At 42.5% G+C, this 20,995-nt stretch overlaps 2 protein-coding genes across 6 annotated transcripts; one reads left to right on the forward strand and one right to left on the reverse strand.

Annotated features, from left to right (window-relative positions):
• Positions 1-1,374: 1,374 nt before the first annotated feature.
• Positions 1,375-12,373, reverse strand: slc26a11 (solute carrier family 26 member 11). Of its 4 annotated transcripts, none has more exons than XM_080464089.1 (16): positions 12,255-12,367; positions 11,371-11,448; positions 10,372-10,641; positions 9,445-9,637; positions 9,204-9,289; positions 8,894-9,110; positions 8,437-8,615; positions 7,539-7,611; positions 5,062-5,173; positions 4,915-4,970; positions 4,141-4,281; positions 3,513-3,640; positions 3,197-3,296; positions 2,982-3,115; positions 2,156-2,215; positions 1,375-2,119 (listed from the first exon to the last, which is right to left on the reverse strand). In XM_080464089.1, exons 3-16 carry the CDS (start codon positions 10,573-10,575, stop codon positions 2,072-2,074), a joined length of 1,731 nt encoding a protein of 576 aa, XP_080320215.1. In that variant the 5' UTR covers positions 10,576-10,641; positions 11,371-11,448; positions 12,255-12,367; the 3' UTR covers positions 1,375-2,071. The 4 variants fall into 4 exon arrangements, with proteins under 4 accessions (XP_080320215.1, XP_080320216.1, XP_080320213.1 ...); XM_080464090.1 differs by having other exon boundaries at positions 11,371-11,506; positions 12,255-12,361; XM_080464087.1 differs by having other exon boundaries at positions 1,375-2,215; positions 12,255-12,373.
• A 14-nt stretch (positions 12,374-12,387) lies between these two features.
• Positions 12,388-20,151, forward strand: sgsh (N-sulfoglucosamine sulfohydrolase (sulfamidase)). 2 transcript variants are annotated; one of them, XM_080464091.1, is made up of 9 exons: positions 12,388-12,678; positions 13,638-13,798; positions 13,995-14,100; positions 15,200-15,546; positions 16,381-16,462; positions 17,628-17,831; positions 18,437-18,603; positions 18,685-18,902; positions 19,814-20,151. In XM_080464091.1, exons 1-9 carry the CDS (start codon positions 12,597-12,599, stop codon positions 19,995-19,997), a joined length of 1,551 nt encoding a protein of 516 aa, XP_080320217.1. In that variant the 5' UTR covers positions 12,388-12,596; the 3' UTR covers positions 19,998-20,151. The 2 variants fall into 2 exon arrangements, with proteins under 2 accessions (XP_080320217.1, XP_080320218.1); XM_080464092.1 differs by having other exon boundaries at positions 15,200-15,540.
• The last annotated feature ends 844 nt before the right edge of the window (positions 20,152-20,995 follow it).

Here is a 20,995-nt window from a genome sequence, read left to right on the forward strand (position 1 = left end):
GGGTTGCTAGATTCAACATTATGTTGGAAATGTAAACACTGTGATGGTACTTTAATACATGTGCTGTGGTCTTGTCCACAAATTCAACTGTTCTGGATGAGAATACATAATTTTATACGAAATGTATCAGGTGTACACTTGGATTTCTGTTCATCATTGTATGTTCTTGGACACTCAAAGGGATTTTTGTTTGAAGAGTTTTATACAAGCATCGATATGTATATATAATTGTGTTTTGTTTGAGGAAAAATAATAAAAAAAAATGTAATCAAAAAAAAAAAAAAAAAGATCACTTCCTTATATTCCAAGAAGACGTGTTGACCTATTTAATCTTTTTCCATCAGCAGCTTTCACTGGTTAAAAGTCAGACAACCAGAATCTTCCTTGATGGAAGCAGTTTAATTAACTGTAGTTGATTTGAGTGACAAATTTGAGTGAAAGGCAAACACAAGTCACAGTTAAAATGAAAACACCAAGGAATGTTCTTTTGAAAATGCAAATAAAGACCATTTGCAAAACTCCTATTAGCCTTTTCAGAGTCTTGACGTCTTTAATGGATGTCCGACATCCCATCCAAACATTTTGTGTTCTGACTCGTCTCAATCAGAAAAGCTGCGAGTGAGAAATAAAACTGGACTGAGCAGGATGATGAATGGATTGAATGTAATGTGATTATGAACTGCTCAAACACTTCGGTTTCGCACCTTGGACATCTGGAATTTGGAACACACACACACGCACACACACACACACACACACACACACACACACACACACACACACACACACACACACACACACACACACACACACACACACACACACACACACACACACACACACACACACACACACACACCCACCACACACACAGAGTTCTGAAATGTGTTTGTGAAGTCAGATGAAGGTCAACAAGCATGGAGCCATTCAGACCATCCCATAATAGATGTTTGACAATGGTCTTCTTGTCACAGACGTCCAGATGGAAGATATTCAGTGTGCACATGCAGGTTTAGAATATGGTTGGTTTGTAATAAGGTATTTTTACAATCAGTGTGTTTTGACACAAACGTCTTGTCAGTGGATTAACAGGTAATCCTCCTCACAAACACTTGTACGTTTGTGAATCTGTGAGCAGAGATTTGAAGTTTTGGTCATCAGTGTTTTGTTGTGATGGGACAGCATTAATGCACGGTCATCTGAAGAAGCCCAGATATATTAAGTAAATAAACTGAAAAATGTAAATGATTTTAATCACACACACAAATTAAAACAAAGGAGGTTTATTTAGGAAAATCCATATATATATATATATATATATATATACACACACATTCATATGGAATGGTAATTAAAAACACTGAATAATGTTTTCAAGCTTAAAAACTTTAATTTCAGTTGAGACGTTATCGGTTCTGTTCTTTTAAAATATTGAGATTTGGTCTCGGGCAGGTCACATTCAGCCCAACGACAAACCAAAGACAAGACACTGGTATGTCGTGCAGAGTTTGCATGTTCTCCCTGTGCGTGTGTGGAATTTATTTCACAGGAAATTTCCGTCTCCACGTTTGTTAATGTACTTGGTAGCTATAAACCGGCCGTCGGTGCGTCTCTCAGTGCTCGCCTTAACTGTCTTTAAAATCCCATCTACCCACCCAATCTGTCTGTGTCGTATCGAACCTTTCACCTCGAGTCAGCGCGGAGTGACTCCAGCTCCAAGCAGTCTGCACAGAGGGTTTATAAAAATAGATGGATTAATATCCTTTCTATTACAAAATGGAAAATGTCCCCAATAAGAGTGCAGTAATCATTTTACAATCCAAGGTCCTTGAGCAACACTAATGTAGCGCTGTAATCTCACCAATAATTTCCAAAGTCCAATCTCACAGATAAAACATTCATTGAGACGCTTTCCTTCAATCCACAGCAACTGGAGGTAGCTTATCACTTTGAAAGGTCACAACAGCCTAATAATTCCCAATATGTGACAACACAGTTCAGAGTTCTTGTTACGTCCCTTCAGTCCGGCGTCAAACATCTCCTATCAGGAGTCATTAAAAACATGCGGAAGTTAATCATCGCCGACACTTCCTGCCTCCATCTGCAGCGCCGCCTCCATCTGCAGCGCCGCCTCCATCTGCAGCGCCGCCTCCACGCTGTCCGAATGCAGGAAGCCCTCCAGATCAGCGGCTTGCAGAACATTCAGCACAGACGGCTGCAGAAAAACACAAGATAGAACACGTGTGCGGATGATCATGATTAACTATCGTTATGTGTGAAGTTTGCGTGTTCTCTCGGTGCGTATCGGAGGGTTTTCTCCAGAGATACTTCCCATACTACCAGACAGTGGTTTTGAGGACGTCTCTCTGTGTTCATCCTGTGATGGACTGTTTACCTGTACAGGTGAACCTGCCTTCAACCATTATTAGCAGCAGACCATTTCAATAAATCTGGATGGATTGATTGGTTTGACCATATTGACCATAATATTTGGTCAAGTTGCTGTATTTTACACCTATAAGCATCATAAAAAGTGTCAAATATCAAGTTGCATTTATGTTTCTTCAAATGATTTCATGATTTTGGGTTTATAAAAAAAAACAACAACAACTATTTGACTTTTTTCATAATGTACCGGAGTGAAACATTTGTAGTTATTAAAAGGTTGTTGTGATATAATTTTACTGGTTCGGCTTGTTTGAGGGTATTTGTGTTCGTGTTTCCCTGAAATAAAATCAATATGACATGTGCGTGTAATAGTATTTGGTTTGACCAGTTTTTCTTTAGTCAGGGTTGAAAATACTCAAACAAATTCCAGTGAAACAGCAAAAGGTCACAGCGTCCAGCGTGCACCAGCAAAAACAGTGACCTTTGACCTTCAAAAAACAAAGTCTAAATACTCAACTCGGAGTGATTACTCGTGCTGAATTTGACAAAACTGCCACCAGGACATGAAGGGAGTTCAAGACTGACAGACATACCTGCAATCTGGAAAACAGCAGCTTGACCTGTCGTAGTTTGAACTGCCTCAGCAGGTCCCTCAGCTCGCTGATCACGGTGTAATCTATGCTGCTGACGTGATGGAAGTCCAGCACCACCGACCGCGGGGGAGACACTGGGGGGAGACACGGGGGGGGGGGGTTAATGCACCGAGGACCCATGTCACCATGAGACCGACTGTCAGACCCGCCCTCACCCTCCAGAGCCCGAGTGTGAAGCGTGTGGCTGAGATACTCTGTGGCGGGAAAACTGAGGCCGCTGTTCAACTCCATCACCAACACGCCGCGTTCAGACACCTGCATGGGTAAAACATCGATGTTAGGGAGGGACCAGGACAGGAAATCTTCTCTTTACAGAAGTCTAAAGCAGGGGTATCAAACATGAGGTCCGTGGGCCAAAACCGGCCCATAGGGGGTTCTAATCCGGCCAAACCACCAAGCTAATGGTAAAAATAAATTTTTTTAAAAGACAAATTCTTTAGTTCCTCCATCATTTAACAATTCACGCTGTACCTTTATCCGGGGTCTGGCCACGCCGTAAAGCAGCAGGACTCCAGACATGGCCACACCTCCGATGATGCCGTACTGCACCTGCCAGAAACTCATCAGGAATGTCACGAAAAATGGCAGCAGGTCCAATTCTGTGGGAGACGCACCGACGTCAGAAAAACACGTATCCACAGTGGCGTTTCGAGATGTAAATACTTGGTGGGGCAAGACTTTATTTAGGTCAAGTGACACTATTGAATTCCAAAGTAAAGTGTGTGCACAAGAGACCGCAAGAGGAGACTAATAACCAGGGAGTACAGTCCTCACACAGTAATTATGTGCTATATAAGAGGAAGTTTTATTCACAGACAAGAAAATACTGTAGATAATCTAATAATAAAGAAATATTAGCATACTTTGCATTCAGTCCTTTCTGATGACACCAGGTGGGGCTCTGCCCCTAATGACCAGTCGCCCCTGCATATCCAACACACACACACACACACACACACACACACACACACACACACACACACACACACACACACACACACACACACACACACACACACACACACGCACACACACACACACACACACACACACACACACACACACACACACACACACACACACACAAGCAGACGCTTACTATGAATCTTCCACATCTTGACCACAACCCGGTAATCCACCATGGGAGCTACTGCACAAATGATAACAGCAGCGAGGGAAGCTTTTGGGATGTAGAAGAAGGCCGGCATGAGAAAAGCCAAGGACAGTAACACAATCACACCTGCCAAACATAGAAAAGGAACATTTAGTCAACATTTGTACACACTGTAGGATGACTGAAACTAGATTTTTACTTGCTCCCAGAATAACGAAATTGTTAGCTCAAGTAGTTAAACCTGTTTTGTTTTGGGGTTTTTTGCTATGATTGGTGAAGATGCCCACAATGCATTTGGACATCATAGTGCCAATTCATGTTGTAAGTTTAAACATGTAATTGTGAACGAGAACATGGTATCTGTGCCACTGGACATTTTCTGACCTTAAACGTCAACTCTGGATAAAGCTTATCATCAAATTACCTGGAATTTAGAAGGGTGATGTAACTGCCACCACCCTTCCTGTCTTTGTTCATAGGTTTCCATATCGTTTCGATTATGAAATATAAAAAGTGCCCAATAAAGTGTAATAATCACTTTATGATCCAAGATTATTATGCAACACTAATGTTTTGCTGTAATCTCCCCAATAATTACCAATTACACAATAAATCCAGTCTCACACATAAAATGTTCGGTGAGATGTTTTCCGTCAATCTTCAAAATCGCTTTTAAAAGCAGGAAGGCGGGAACTCCACGCAATGACAGAGATCACCACAAGGGGGCAGAAGAGACAAGCTAAAAGTGGCACAACTCACTGGTGACGATCCCTCCAGCCTGGCTGCAAACCCCAGTCTGAGAGTTCACTGCTGTTCTGGATGTGAAGTTCGAACAACACAGTCAAAATGTCATCTTTCAGCTTCATATTGCTTTTTGGATTTTCTTTCCCACTCACACACACCAACCTCCCAAAGCTGCCGGTGACGGGGTAGGCTGACACGAAGGAGCCCATGATGTTGGTCACACCGATTGCCAGCAGCTCCTGGTTGGCATCGATCCTGTAGTCGTTCTGACTGGCTGAGGGGCAACAGAGAGTTTGAATCAGACAAATGTTTGAAGACAGACTTGATTTGCAGCTGCTTTGACCATCAAACATTAGTATAATCTGTAGAAACATGTCTTATCTGAAGGAATTCAATATTTAGATATTTAGAATTTTGCATTAAAGTTGTGTCAAATCAAACATGCGGTTGAAATAACTTGCCGTGTTGATCCCAAAAGAAAGCAGCTACATATGAGAACTATGACAACTAACAAAAACAGTAAATATGACATAGTTCAGGCTCTGGAGGAACATGCAGCTCCTCTACCCCGATGTTGTGGCTCCCCCTGTACACCTTTCACAGAATTACATGTAAATAAACATTTCTTCAAGGTCTTCAAGAAAGATGAATGTTCAATGTGTAAAGCTCAATGTGATAAGTAAAGGAAGATTTCTATAGATTGTCAACAAAAGTGTGTCACATTCACTTTCTCAACTGTACATCTCAGTATGTTCTAACAAACAATAACATAATAACTTACCAAAACTGTAGTAAAACATGAAAAGACTTTTTACAACCATAACTGAGAGTATTGCAGTCTATGTGTCATCAATAACTCCACTATGCTTATTTTTGATGAACAAACTGTATTAAACCTACAAAATAAAGGTTTCAGTTCCGAAATGATTACAGAAATGTAATTGTTATTAGAGTGGGAAAGTTTTTTTTTTTTTTTTAATGCTACAGCAATCATGTAACAACTTAAGACATTATTGGCAAAATTACAATAATGGATCGAATATTGTATTACAATATTGGCAAATTATTACATTATAGGGTTTATTACATTGAAAAAGGCCAGAAACACTATAGATTCCTTCAGATCCGACACCATTCAAACAGCTATATTTCTAATGGACAAAGAGTGTCTAAAAATACTCCACTGAAAGTTTTTCTAAGTGCTTACAGGGGAGACTCAGGGCTCAAAATAATCTCAGGATTCTATAAGGCACTTCAGGAGGTTAAAACAACAAGCACCATTTATGTAAAACAAAAATGGGAAAGGGAAACCAACAGTAGCATTACAGTGGAGGAGTGGGAAAAGTGCTGTGAATTTCAGTGGAGGATGTCATCTTTAACCTCATGGAGGGTTTTTGGCTGGAAACTTCTGAGCAGATTCTTTATCACTCCTGATCAAAGTTCTCACCTCACCGGCTCTTCTAGTTGTTGGAGAAACTGTGGAGCTCAGGAAGCAAACCACTTTCACTCATTTTGGACCTGTCCAAACGTAACTGCTTTCTGGCACAAGATTCATACGGAAGTAGTTGCTATGTTTGCAAGAAATATTGAATTTAATTGGAATAAACTCTTGTTTGGTTTGCTACGCTCCATATCCACAAATGCAAATGACAAGTGCTTCTTTGGAATACTGAGTGTGGCGGCCAGAAAGGCAATAACAAGAAAATGGCTTAAAACCAGACGGCCCACGTATTAGTGAATGACAAAGGCAAAATCTGAAATCTGGAAGAACAGTAAAAGGTACATCCTCCCAACACCACCAACTTTAGTTTAATTTTCTTTTTTGTTGTTGTAACACCTCCCATTCTGATTGCTCATTTGTTGCAATTGCTTAATCTGTAAAGTATGCATTGTGCAACCATTATTTTATTTTTCATATAGTGTAAAACACCCCATGTTCTGTTGTACATGTTGTGCATTTGCTTTATTTATTCTATTTCTTTAAAAAAAAAGGATCCCTTCTAACGTGTGGACTTTTGCATTGTATTTGTTTTTAAGTGGTACCAAATAAAAAAATAAAAACAAAGGAAAAGAAAACATGTTAACCTTGTTAACCATGTATGAATCTATTCAAGACAAAGTCTTGGAGGAAAGAAGAATGATGACGGTTTACTTTTATTCCCACCAATGCTGGTTTACCTGAAATACAGTGAGTCTATCTGTCATGTGGGGAGAAATAAGCAAAACAATTTCAAAGAACAATAAGCTGGGATAAAATGACAGCAGTTATTAATTGTAGTTCTTAACTTTCCTGAATGAAACTCAACCCACGACACTCGTGAGTGTGTTTTCTTCATTTTGGAGGGATGTCTTTTGCTGCTCCGGGCTAATTTGAGTTGGTGGAAAATGGATTTTAAAAAAAGTCTCTTTTGGTCCTAAGAAGTGTAGATTCTAACAAAGGTGCTCCAACAGTCGTTACTAATGGGTCAAAAATTGTTTTCCAAATGGTTGTTGGGTGGCCTCAGTTGATTTCACACCAAGTTTCATGTGGAACTATTCAACAGTTCTGGGTACATTTGTTCTGAAGTCGCTGTGGCAGATGTGTAGAACAGGAATTTGTCGATATAAATGAGTTTTTCTTGACTCGCTAATCCACTCACCAAAAGCTTTTGCAATGGCGATGCTCTCCAACAGGCCCATGAAGGGGATCAGTGCAAGTCCTCCACCGAGTCCCTGCAGAACACGCAGTGAGATGATGGCACGTCAGCAGCGCTGCAGTCAGGAGCTCTACAGTCAGCAGCTCTGAAGTCAGCAGCTCTGAAGTCAGCAGCTCTGAAGTCAGCAGCTCTACAGTCAGCAGCTCTGAAGTCAGCAGCTCTGAAGTCAGCAGCTCTACAGTCAGCAGCTCTGAAGTCAGCAGCTCTGAAGTCAGCAGCTCTAGAGTCAGCAGCTCTACAGTCAGCAGCGCTGCAGTCAGCAGCTCTAGAGTCAGCAGCTCTACAGTCAGCAGCTCTACAGTCAGCAGCGCTGCAGTCAGCAGCTCTACAGTCAGCAGCTCTACAGTCAGCAGCTCTACAGTCAGCAGCGCTACAGTCAGCAGCTCTACAGTCAGCAGCGCTACAGTCAGCAGCGCTGCAGTCAGCAGCTCTACAGTCAGCAGCTCTACAGTCAGCAGCGCTGCAGTCAGCAGCTCTACAGTCAGTAGCGCTACAGTCAGCAGCTCTACAGTCAGCAGCTCTACAGTCAGCAGCTCTACAGTCAGCAGCGCTGCAGTCAGTAGCGCTGCAGTCAGCAGCACTACAGTCAGCAGCTCTACAGTCAGCAGCTCTACAGTCAGCAGCGCTGCAGTCAGCAGCTCTACAGTCAGCAGCGCTGCAGTCAGCAGCTCTGAAGTCAGCAGCGCTGCAGTCAGCAGCGCTGCAGTCAGCAGCGCTGCAGTCAGCAGCGCTGCAGTCAGCAGCGCTGCAGTCAGAAGCTCAAAACAGGAAGTGAAAGTTGCATTCCTGCCATAAAGCAAAAAGCCCCAGGGCCTTCCCTCCTCCCGCCGACGTTCCTCACCTCCACGATCTCCCCGAAGGAGACGACAGTACCGTTGGCTGTAGTGTCTGAGGTCGGTGGAGGTCTGAACGGCGGGAGTCCTTTGGCGGTCCGACCAGTGATCGTAAACACGTGATGACCGTAAGCTTCCCAGGAAAAAGCCACGAGGGACGCGGCTGTGACCACCAGAGCATTACGCACTGGCCGGAACACAAAAACACAAAATTAATCAGGAGTCTTGTTCATTTTTTGTAATGCAGACACACACACACACACAGACACACAGACACACACACACACACACACACACACACACACACACACACACACACACACACACACACACACACACACACACACACACACACACACACACACACACACACACACACACACACACACACACACACACACACACACACACACACACACACACACACACACACACACACACACACACAGCCATGCAGGTACTAACTGGTCGCGACCCCCCACACCACATTCCTGGCGACTTTTTGGCAGGTGGGAGCGTCTTCAGAGCTCAGACTCATCTTCATGAAGGTCAGCATGATCAGGACAGCGAGACAGAGCAGGCCCAGGACCACGTCGCCGACTCTGGCATCCGGGATCCCGTAGAAGGTATAATACACCTCCAGGAAAAACTCCGGCGGAACGCCGTGGATTCCCAGAATATTCTACAAACAGGGGAAACCGGTTATATTCTAAACACTACAGGTGAATAAAAAGATTGGCATCGTACACCCAAGTCAGGAATGTGTGTTTCTCACTTTGACCTGGCCAAAACCAATAGTTACTGCAGCAGCACAAGTGAAGCCTTTTATAACCGGATAAGAGATGAAGTCCAGCAGAAAACCTGCAGAATCACAAGGCCAGACAAAGGCTTGGTTCTCAGGTGCAAAACATAAAAACCCCAAATGTAAACATGTAAGACCGTTTAAGTTTCACAGATTTGAATGTGATTCCGTCTTAAAACAAAACGTCTAATCTTTTTGGCTCCAGTCCGCTCACCTAATCTCAGTAACGCCATCGCAGCCTGGATGAGTCCGCAGAGGAGGCTGAGCAGTACGGCCCGGCATGGCTGACCCCCAACCAGAGAGGAACACAGGAGGGACATGATGGCCGTGGGACCCAGAGTCACGTCCTTAGAGGTCCCCAGGAGGGTGTAGATAAACCCCCCCATGAAGGCGGAGTAGAGGCCGTACTGTTGACACACACACACACACACACACACACACACACACACACACACACACACACACACACACACACACACGCACACGCACACGCACACGCACACGCACACGCACACGCACACGCACACACGCACACACGCACACACACACACACACGCGTTACATTAAAGACCAGATTTTGTCTTTCGTCACCCTGAACAAACAGTGTGCGAATAATCCAAAACAAATTAGACATTATAATCTTGAGAGAGAAAAACACTTGAAATTGCAAAGAATTGTTGACTATATTTCCTGAAGATGTATTCTATTAGGATATACTAATTATTATCATATGTGACACAACATCACTACTACAAATAACTGTTCATTAACTCATGTTTCATGGTACATACACGACTCAGAGGCGTTCAAAATACCTAATAAACACACTATGAGCTGCAGCTAAAGTCAAACCACTTCGTAAACTATTCTAAATAGATTACCACAAACGTCGTCTTTTTTGGAGAAGTTCTGGTGTAGTAGTGATTACACTCTGCCCTCAAAGTATAAGTATCCCTGGTTCAGTGCAGGTCTTGAGGACCTTTGATGTGTGGTGTTTGCATGTTCTTCTTGTGCACGTCTTCTCCAAAAAAAACATGTTTCAAGTTAACCGGCTGTACCGTACCTCTGGCCACAGTCAGCGGGGATCAGCCGCTGCCCGCCATGGAAAGTATTAAAGTATTGAGTAGCCTCACATTCTCACCTGCACAGGAAGTCCGGCCACTTCAGCATAAGCCAGCGCCTGCGGGACAGTCGTGAGCCCCACGGTGAGGCCGGCGAGGACGTCCATCTGCAGCCATTTCCGGTTGTACCGAGGCAGCCAGGAGAGGATGGGCAGCCAGGCCCGCAGGGAGCGGTGGGAGCAGCAGCGTCGGGCCGGCGCTCCTCCGAGCAGAGGCTGGTCCATCGCTCTGTTGTTGCAAGTGCAGGCCAAGCTCAGAGGAGGACGTAAAACCTCTTTTCCAAGAGTGACCTGGCCAAGACAGCAGTAAATATAGTTACAACAATACACACAAACAATGATGCAGCCAGTCAAACACTCCAGGACAGCAAGTGGGAGATTGCAAGAGAGCAATCACAAGAACCTGATATATCAAATTTCTCTGTGTTTTACAATGCTTTTAATTTGTCTCAAGGTCATTAGTCTTTCTGCGCCTCATTACAGCAAGATTTGCATGACTGCAGGATAAAAGAAATCCATGCCAAACGGAGCACTTTGTTCAAAGCTGTGCTGCGATGTAAACTACAAGAAAAGTCAAGAACCCGCCAGCAGAAACAAAAACTGGACTGAACTGTTGAAAGGGTTTCTTGTGGTCCTCCTAGAAATAGACGCTAATAACAGCAACATTTTGTCACAAATGTTAAAAAAGAAATGATGGAAATGAGTGAAAACGATGACAAAAGAGTCTCACAAAAGTCTTTATATGACTCTTAATGACTCAAAACTACCGAGAGGAGATGCTAGATTAACACAGAAATAATCAAACATAAAATATCTGCAAAAACACACATTTTTGGAGGTTTGAAGAAGAAGAAATCATAAAAAAATGTATGTATCTTTTAGAGTTCTTCTGTAAAACGAAATGTGATTCTCTAAGTGTTTAGTTGTTCATTACACATCTGTTTACAAGCTGACATCCATACTCCCAGATCAACTGTCACATCAGGAGACAATCATATGACATGTTACTGATTTGCACACCTGAACTTAACAGTCCTGAGATCCTCTTTTCTCCTTGACAGTCCCATGAACTTCCAACAGTATGTGAGCAGCGTGGTCCTGCTGGGTGAAACGGGTTCACGGCAAACAGATTACTGACACTGACCCAAAGAGAAAGCTGTGTGACGGGAGAAGAGGACAATAAACTGCAGAAAAGAAACAGATCAATAAAGCTGAAAGTTAATCTACTATCAAAGAAAAAACTGAAACAACAGAGAATAGGATATGATGGAGGAGAACTGAAATCACACCATAGAATAGAATGGAATACACTCGAAGAGAAATCACCTTAGAGGAAATATTGAATAGAATAGAATAGACAAGTAAATCTAAACATAGAATGGAATACAATATAATACAGGCCGTGGTACAAAACAGACTTGATTAGAACATATGTTTATTCAATAAAATAGAAATCATCAAAAGCATGTGCCTTGGAGTGAAAAGTGAAAACAGAACAGAACTTTGAATAGATGACAATAGAGTCGAATAGAAACCAGTTTCCTCCAATAGACTGGAAGTGATTAAAACATGCCCTCACAGTTAAAAAAAAACCCAGATATTAAACAAAAAGAAAACAGATTGGAATGGAATAGAGCCATCCCAGTGGGAAGTCTCTAGAATACTATGCACCTTTGAGTATGAAGAAAGACAACTGAATAAAAGAGAATCGGTCATTTCATGTTACAATAGAAACTATTAACAATATGCCCCTGCCAGTAACAATAAGACACTGCAATAGAAGACATTATAATGAAATAATGCAATCTTCAATGCACTGGAAATGATCCAAAACACTTTGGAATGGAATAGAATAGAGTAGAAAATAATAGAGTGGAATAGAATAAAATAAAATGAAATCTCACCCCGGGGCATTATCTGGGCTCTCTGCTGTGATTCTCAGATCCTCTTTGCTTCATACTTCTCTTTAAAAAAAAACACTTCCTAAAAACATTTCACCCATGAAGCTCGAGCCTGTGGATCCGGGGTTCGTCATGTGACTCAGGTCATGTGACCACCATGTGGGCGGGGCTTAAAGTTATTTACGGAAGTCCTGAGACGTGACTGTGGTGGTCTTCCAGTGGTCTCCCAGTGGTCTCCTTCTCTCAATCTGACCGCTGAGTTATTGTGTTTTTGTTAAGATGTGACGGTCTTTGCTCATATTCTCGTCTCACGGTGGAGCCGGTGTTATCCTGAAGACTTGAGTCATGTCGTCTGGAGTCTTTGCTCTGCTTCTCGCTTCTTGTTTTGTCGGGGAGTCAAAGGGAAGAAATGTCCTTCTGATCATTGGTGAGTAAATGTTTTACATTTCAGTAAAATTCTCATCGCTGGGAGAGTTAAAACACTGAATCATTCGCTCATTTGGCAGAAATACAATAACGTTTATACGCGTTTTATGGAGGGATTAGTTTAGTTAAATCAACTAAAACATTAATAATTTTACACACGAGTGTAATCGTCCAGGTTGTTTCATAACATTTATATCTTGAAACCTGTTGTCATTGTTTTCACCGTCAGGTTAAAACAGTTTTACTACTCAAACTGAAGTTTTACATGTAAAACTCCATTTCAAGTTATTGTGGCTGAGATTATTTTACATCATTTTGCACAACTAACTAAAAGTGGAACATTAACAGTGTGTCAGCAGCATGTTACCGTGAAACTAAAAGATTTTCAGGTTTCAGAGAAATCTGAATCTCAATGACATTCAAAGATAAAATCTCGTCTTTTTTTTGGTGGAGTAGATGAGACATTTAAAATACAACTTCCACACTGCTCAAACTCCCACAAAGCCAAAAGTTTGGATATTATTGATTCAGTATTACATATACATGTACACAAATATACATGTCCGAGAGAGGATAAAGATGACAACTAATGTGTCAACATTGTAGAAAGGAAAGGTGGAAAAAGCACTGGAAATTTATACTCCAGTACAACCACTATACATATTGAAATAAATAGTGTTTTCAAGGGAGTCTTTTCAAAAACTACTCCAAATATCACTTCCTTTTTAACAGCATCTGGGTTGTTTTTTATTATTAAACAAATGCAGATATAAAGCAGGGATTTTCTCTGTTAAAAGAATAAACTCATTGGTTTCAAAATAGAATCCAAAAGGTTTGATTGCAGTGAAAATTATATTCCAACGCCAATATGGCAAAATGATTGTACATGAAAACTATGCATGAAAGCACCTGCATAGAAAATATAAAAACAATACACACGTCATTATTCCTCTCCTCCAGCTGACGATGCAGGTTTTGAGACGGATGTTTACAACAACTCTGCGGTCCAGACGCCACATCTTCACTCTCTGGCTCAGCGCAGCGTGGTGTTCAGCAACGCCTTCACATCCGTCAGCAGCTGCTCACCCAGCCGCTCGGCCATCCTCACTGGACTGCCACAGGTAACACACTCACACACACACACACACACACACACACACACACACACACACACACACACACACACACACACACACACACACACACACACACACACACACACACACACACACACACACACACACACACACACACACACACACACACAATGACCGCTCATTTGTACTAAGTACTAAGTTGTGTGTGTTTTGTTTCCAGCATCAGAATGGCATGTACGGGCTTCATCAGGGGGTTCATCACTTCAACTCATTTGACGAAGTGCAAAGTTTACCTCTGCTCCTCAACAAGACCAACGTGCACACAGGTACTATTTTCATCTTTAAAGGACTCATATTCTCCAGCTGTTCAACACTTTCACATGGTCGCATTGGTCCAACAACATTATATTTAAAGTTTATTGCCCCAATTCCAGCTTTTCCTTGATTTTCCTCCATTTGAATATTGGATCATAGGCGCTACATTCAGAATCTGCTGTGTCTGTGTGAGCTGGACTGGCTCCGCCCACACATGCCCATCTTGGGAAGAGGAGGAAGTACTTCCTCTCGTGGTGCCATGTGCCAGAGGATAGCTGCCTAATTGTGGGAGGACTCAATGGGAGGGCCTGCCTTGATTCTGATTGGCTGAACCCCCGATGACACTATATAGGGTTTGATTTCTGATTGGCTGGTTGGAGCAACACACTTTTTAAAAACTGAAACAAGCCAGGAAGAGAGGGGACAGACTGTCTTCACTTCTGGGGCGTCAGTCCAGGTATGGGGGCAATTATTACTGTTGTAAAACCATTAGAAAGTAAATTTAGCATATTATGACCCCTTTAACGAGAAAGTGTGTCATGAACAAGAAGTGATGCAAATCACAAAAACACAAGCAGTTACACAAATGACCTGTCGCTGAGCGCATAAATACACCATTGTGATAAACTGTTGCAAAGTAAAAACACTGAAGAGCAGCTGTCCAGGTGTTCCTGCCCTCGCCCATGGTTAGTTTTCATTGAGTTAGCTCCTCATAGGAGGAGACCTAATGGACCCTCAAAGACCTAATGGACCCACGCATGAGACACAAGCAAAGGCTTCACCTTCAAATCCCCACTGGCATTGACACACAGGACAAAAGCTCCTTCATTGGCTTGTGTCCAGGTCTTTTCCTCCCAGGTTGTGGATCTTCTTTTAGGCATTTTCTTCCTGAACAATCCCCTTCCATCACAATTAAACCCTTGCTGTTGGATAAACTCCATCGGAGTCACATAAGTGCCAAAGTCTTCTGTCATATGTGAACTCCAATCCTCTCCATGTCGGGAGCCAGCCTCGACCAGCTAAACCCATGCCCTCTCTCATTTGTTAACTACTTTATTTATCGCCTCATTATATCACTTCCTCTCTTTCCCCTCCTTCTCCTTTTTTCAGGTATAATTGGAAAGAAGCACGTCGGCCCAGGACCCGTGTACCCGTTTGATTTCGCTTTCACGGAGGAGAACAACTCGGTCCTGCAGGTCGGGAGGAACATCACCCGAATCAAACTCCTGGTCCGCCGGTTCTTCCAGCTCCATAAAGAGGGCGTCTCTCTTCGAAGGGAGAAAGGAGATGGTGAAGACCAGCCGTTTTTCCTTTACGTCGCCTTCCATGACACTCACCGATGTGGACATACCCAGCCCCAGTATGGAGCCTTCTGTGAGAAGTTTGGGAACGGTGAGACGGGGATGGGCAGGATCCCCGACTGGACGCCCGTGCATTACACACCTGATCAAGTAAAGGTTCGTGACGGACGGTTTAGTATTGTCTGACTTTAGGAAGAATTCCACAAACGTGGTCGTTAGGAGGACAGGATGGATTACTGGTTGGCGCTTTCGTCTCACGGTTTCCGTCCTGGTGGAGACTTTTTCTCCTGTGAGTGGTGGGATTTCTTTGAGTTTCCTCTAACCGCTCCTCCACCGTGCAGGTTTAAAAGTTAATACCTCCTTAAAAACATGTAAAAAAAAAATAAAAAATCCCGATGGATACAAAAATGTATATGATTTGATTTTGATCAAAGTTTTACAAACGTGCTCATTTTATTCAAGACTATCATGACAGATTTTTCCTAAACCGTTAAAAAGTTAAAAGAAAAATTGAGATGAACAGTAATATATTATATTACATGGTAAATGATTGTCAATAACTGTCTGAACCTTTTCACATTTACAAATATTTATAGTCATTACGTGTGAAAAATACAACTGAATCAACTTGGAATGTTTAACCTGGAACCGTTTGTATCACTCAGGAACCTGGAGGTGGCTCTCAGTAACTTTTCACCTCGGTTTCTTTATGGATATTCTAGAAGATGTATATTTAGGATGTTTCACATATTTCTTGAATCGTAGCTGTTATAACATATATTCAAGTATAAAGATGTAATTTTAGCCAGAAATGCAATAACTCATGAATACTGATTTTTTTTTATTATAAACAACATATTATTTTTTATTTTTTGCATACTTATTTGTCACCGTTTATGCAAATTCTGGTATTTTCTCTCAGTGTGATGAAACACGTATGAAAGACTCTGATCTTAAGCTCATGTCTGTGTCTCGTTTGACCAACTTCAGGTTCCTCCATTTGTGCCGGACACGCCTACGGCCCGAGCGGACCTGGCTGCACAGTACACCACAGTCAGCAGGCTGGATCAGGGTACCTGACACCACTTGGTTATACAAACACACACTAGAATACCTGCAGAGGAGAAAGGAAGTGGGGAAGTACAACTACACCTTTCCTGTCTCGTAACACAGTAATCTGCTCTTTGTTCAAGTTGATCCTCTTAGGGTGTGTTTCAGTTTACAGTTTGTCCTTGTGGCTTCGGTTCATTGTAGTGAAAGTGAAGTCAATATGTGGAAGTTTGAACGATGTTATTTGAACCAAATGAGCGGGTCGAGTGGGTTATGTAATTCATTCCAATTCTGAAGAAACTCTTGAGTTTAACTGTAAATGAAACGGAGCACAGACTGAAGGCTTCTCAAAGTGGCTCACAGGTTTCACAGGCACCTCTGTCAATGTTTGTTCTATTTCCTCCAGTGGAAGGCTTGTTTGTGACTTCTCACCTGATTAGAAAAACAAACACCTTCACTCTCTCACCTCCACTGCGGTTAACCCAACACAGGATGAGGCTGGGTGGCAGATTTAACATCACAGGAGACGCATGTCTTTTAACAACCAGACTAGTCACATGTATAGAAAATACTTTAGTTTGCATTTGAACATTGGATGCGATGCTATTTGTTAAGAAACGAAGCATGTGTTTTCAAGAACAACTACCCGTTCAACCTCAAAGCATGGAACAGTAATAAATCAAAAGGATTTCTGTGTGTCTATTTTACTTTTGGCTGCTCACCTCTGTGTTGCCATAGTGATTCATGTGATCCGTTTGATTGAACACAAGTTGGATTCGTCCTGACACAACCCTCCTCATTCAGCCGGGCATCGGCAGCAGCATTTTGAAGTACACAGAAAGCTTCTCCAACTGCTGCTTGGATAACGGTGTGCTGTCACAGAGCAAACCCTGGCCATCTTTCGGAGGTTAAGAGTGGGATTTGAACCAGCCAACTTTCGGTCCTTTCCCACAATAGTCCTCCATAAAATAATTTCTTCATGAATACACATCAAAAGATAAATAGAATTTAAAAAGTAGCCTTCTGGATGTTAAATGAACGGTTTTATTTATTCAACTAGATTAACAAAAAACAGAAATGTCTCAATAATGGCTGTTTTTATGTTTTCCTACGCATCTCACACTTGCTCATCATTTGTTACTCCTACTTCTAGTTTAGTTTCACCGAGCGTTTCTGTTCCTGTACAGGTATTGGACTGGTCCTTCAGGAGCTCAGAGAAGCTGGCTATGAGAACGACACTCTGATCATCTACAGCTCTGATAACGGCATCCCCTTCCCGAACGGAAGAACCAACCTGTACCGCTCTGGGACGGCAGAGCCAATGCTGGTGTCGTCCCCAGAGCACAGGGAGCGCTGGGGGGAGACCAGCCAGGCCTACGTCAGCCTGCTGGGTGAGACACGGTGCAGGGTGGGAGGCCTGCTAGAGGAGGAATCTGCCTCTCCACGTCAACCATAACGTCAAGAAGACGCTTCATTTAAGCTCAGCGTCCCCTTATGTGATTTATAAGGACTTTAGTTGGAGAATTACAGAGAAAGGTGATGTTCTGAAGGAACCACAGGAGGGAGACATTACAACAAGGCACCAACAGCGTCCACTACCCACCTTTCTGCAGCTTCACCAACAGACCTCAGAAAAATCCAAACCAATCAAATAAAAGCTCCAGAAATACTTACACAAATATGTACTGAACACGTAGAGAATTAAAAGTGCAACATTTTGAATAGATCCTGAATCCAAAACAAGCCAAATGAATTTATTTTCCATCATGTTTGTGGCTCTCCAGAGAAAATCACTCCAAGATGTGAACTTTTAAGCTATGAACTGAATCTTTGCATTTTCCTCAAATATCTACTCAGTACACGCAGGCTTTAAGTGAATATGAGCTTAGATGTTAAGATTTTCATTTGCCTTGAATACCAAAATCTACAGCATGCAGTAGATTAGATACAAGATGTTTGTTTAATGTTTTCTTTGATTGTTGTTTTGTTTCTGCAGACATCACTCCCACCATTCTGGACTGGTTCTCTGTGTCCTACCCGTCCTACAGCCTCTCCGGCAGCCCCTCCACCCCGGTGCAGCTCACCGGGCGCTCCCTGCTCCCAGCTCTGGTTTCTGAGCCCGCCGGCTGGCACACCGTCTACTCCAGCCAGTCGCTGCACGAGGTCACGACCTCACCGCCACAAGTTTTTTTTAAAAACTCCTCTAAAAGAATCCAAGCCCTGACTTGTCTCTCTGTTTTCCAGGTGACCATGTACTACCCGACTCGCTCGGTCCAGCAGGGGGTGTATCACCTCCTCCACAACCTGCACTACCGCATGCCCTTCCCTATCGACCAGGACCTGTACGTGTCTCCAACCTTCCAGGACCTGCTGAACCGCACCAGGCTGCAGCAGCCCACACACTGGTTCAAAACCCTGCAGCAGTATTACTACAGAGAGCGCTGGGAGCTGTACGACACCAGGTCAGTCACCGCTGCTCATCGCACACACAGGGGATCTCTTCATCATGGCCCCTGTTAGTGGGTGGAGTGGAGCAGGTAGAGAGTAAACCTTTTCTTTTAAAGTTGATGGAAAATTAGCCAGCGTAAAGATTTGAGTTTGAAAAGATACAACACACCATCAGAAGCCTGGTGGAGTCCGTGTACGACACTTCAGAGCTGCTTGGACTGTAAAAGAGCCACAAAGTCATTATTGAACGTGAATGATTCAAGAAGCCTCTCAAACATCTTTCCTTTTCTTTTTTTTTTTTTTTTTTTTTTTTCAAACTTTATCTACAGAACAGTTTGAACATTATAGACATACCGTGTGAAATATAACAGTGTAAAAAAAAAATAAAAAATGAAGTAAACATAGTCACAGATGGATGTCGACCCCGACCCACCCACCCGCCACCCACTGCCAGACCAAACACTTAAGAAAAAGAAGAATGAATAAATAAATAGAAAAAAAGATTAATTAATAAAAAAATAAAAAATCAATTAAATGAAGGTAGGGAAGAACAAAACATGTATATATATATATATTAAAAAAAATGTGATTGAAAAAAATCCGGGGGGGGGTTCAATCTTCCAACTTATAGGAAAGGTCCAGAGAAGAGTACATAGTTTAGAAAAGGATCCCAAGTAGCATGAAATGATTTTCCAGAGCCTCTTAGTGTAAATCAAAGTCTTTAGAGCTTCAAGTTATAAAGCACCTTGTTAACCCAACGGGAATGCGAAGGAGGACGAGGGAGCTTCCAGTTGAGGAGAATCAGCCGACAGGCCAACAGGGTGGAGAATGCCAAAGCCTGAACATCTTTCCTTTTAATGTTAAATTCAGAGTGAGCGTTGGTGTGAAATGACTTGAATAGCTGAAAGCCGCTTCACTGACACAGGACAGACCCACTGGAGACGAGGAACCTGGTGTCCGACCCGTCGTTCAGCGCCGTGCTGGAGAGTCTGAGGCAGAGCCTGCAGAAGTGGCAGTGGGAGACGGGCGACCCCTGGGTCTGCGGACCAGACTACGTCCTCGAGGACAAACTAGAGCCACACTGCAGACCGCTCTATAACGGACTGTGATGGACTCTAATGGTACTTTTACTCATCCTGATTGACCTGATGTTTGTACCCTTGAGGGCTTTTGCCTTGTAACATACATGACATTTGTTTATATTTCTATTTTTGTATGTCAATGCTGCTGTTAATAAATAATCTCTGGAGCCTTAATTCCTAATATTGTCATCCGAGTAGTATCCTTCCTCTTTCAGTTACTGGCTAATTTCATCATTTAAGCCGGTAATCTTTCTTATCTCTTACTTTATACTTTGAAACATCATCCAGATCCTGACTGAACCTTTCATTATAGAGCATCAACATATATCTGCACCATGCACCTTGATTCTCTGTTATTCAGTTTATTACTGAGTTGAGGGTTAGTAAACCAGTTATGCCAACAATGGAGTTCATGAACTGTGAGGTCGGAAAATCAAATTGTTTGAGTATTGTACAATTGTAGTGACAGAATGAAGGTTAAAGAGACAGAGGGACCCCAAGGACGGATTGGTTTCAAATGCATACACGGAGGGAAGATGACCACAGAATGACACAAATGGCCTTAAAACGACACAATATGGCCACAAAGAGACTCAGAATTAGCACAAAGAGACACAAAATTGACCAAAAAAAACCAGAATTGGCACAATATTCAAAACAAGACAGCAAAGAAAGACAAAATAGCAACAAAGAGACATGAAATTACTGTAAAGCAGTAACAAAATGACTATAAAGGGACAGACAAAGACCACAAGTCACCAATGGCCACATTGAGGTGCAAAATGTATATTTAGATTTTATAAATGGACACACTAACCACAAAATGTCCAGAAGAAAACCAACTTTGTGACAAAAAGACATAAGATGACCATGAAGAGACACAATGACACACAAAAATAAATAAATGACCACAAAGATGTAGAAAATGTCCTGAATGACACAGTGGAGGTACAAAAAGAGACACAAATAGCTCACAAAACTCACAAAATGACCACTATTACACTCAAAAAGCCCACATAATGATA

Source organism: Lipophrys pholis, assembly GCF_963383615.2.
Source record: "Lipophrys pholis genome assembly, chromosome: 5".
In the NCBI taxonomy this organism is placed as follows: Eukaryota; Metazoa; Chordata; class Actinopteri; order Blenniiformes; family Blenniidae; genus Lipophrys; species Lipophrys pholis.

Excerpts from the sequence above, each read along its gene's own strand:
- slc26a11 (XM_080464087.1), bottom strand. The coding sequence starts at position 10,575 with ATGGACCAGCCTCTGCTCGGAGGAGCGCCGGCCCGACGCTGCTGCTCC. Across the intron at positions 4,971-5,061 it reads GTCACCGGCAGCTTTGGGAG|AACAGCAGTGAACTCTCAGA; the intron begins GTTGGTGTGTGT and ends CTTCACATCCAG. Across the intron at positions 2,216-2,981 it reads TGCTGTTTTCCAGATTGCAG|CCGTCTGTGCTGAATGTTCT; the intron begins GTATGTCTGTCA and ends GTTTTTCTGCAG.
- sgsh (XM_080464091.1), top strand. The coding sequence starts at position 12,597 with ATGTCGTCTGGAGTCTTTGCTCTGCTTCTCGCTTCTTGTTTTGTCGGG. Across the intron at positions 13,799-13,994 it reads TCCTCACTGGACTGCCACAG|CATCAGAATGGCATGTACGG; the intron begins GTAACACACTCA and ends TTTTGTTTCCAG. Across the intron at positions 14,101-15,199 it reads CAAGACCAACGTGCACACAG|GTATAATTGGAAAGAAGCAC; the intron begins GTACTATTTTCA and ends TCCTTTTTTCAG.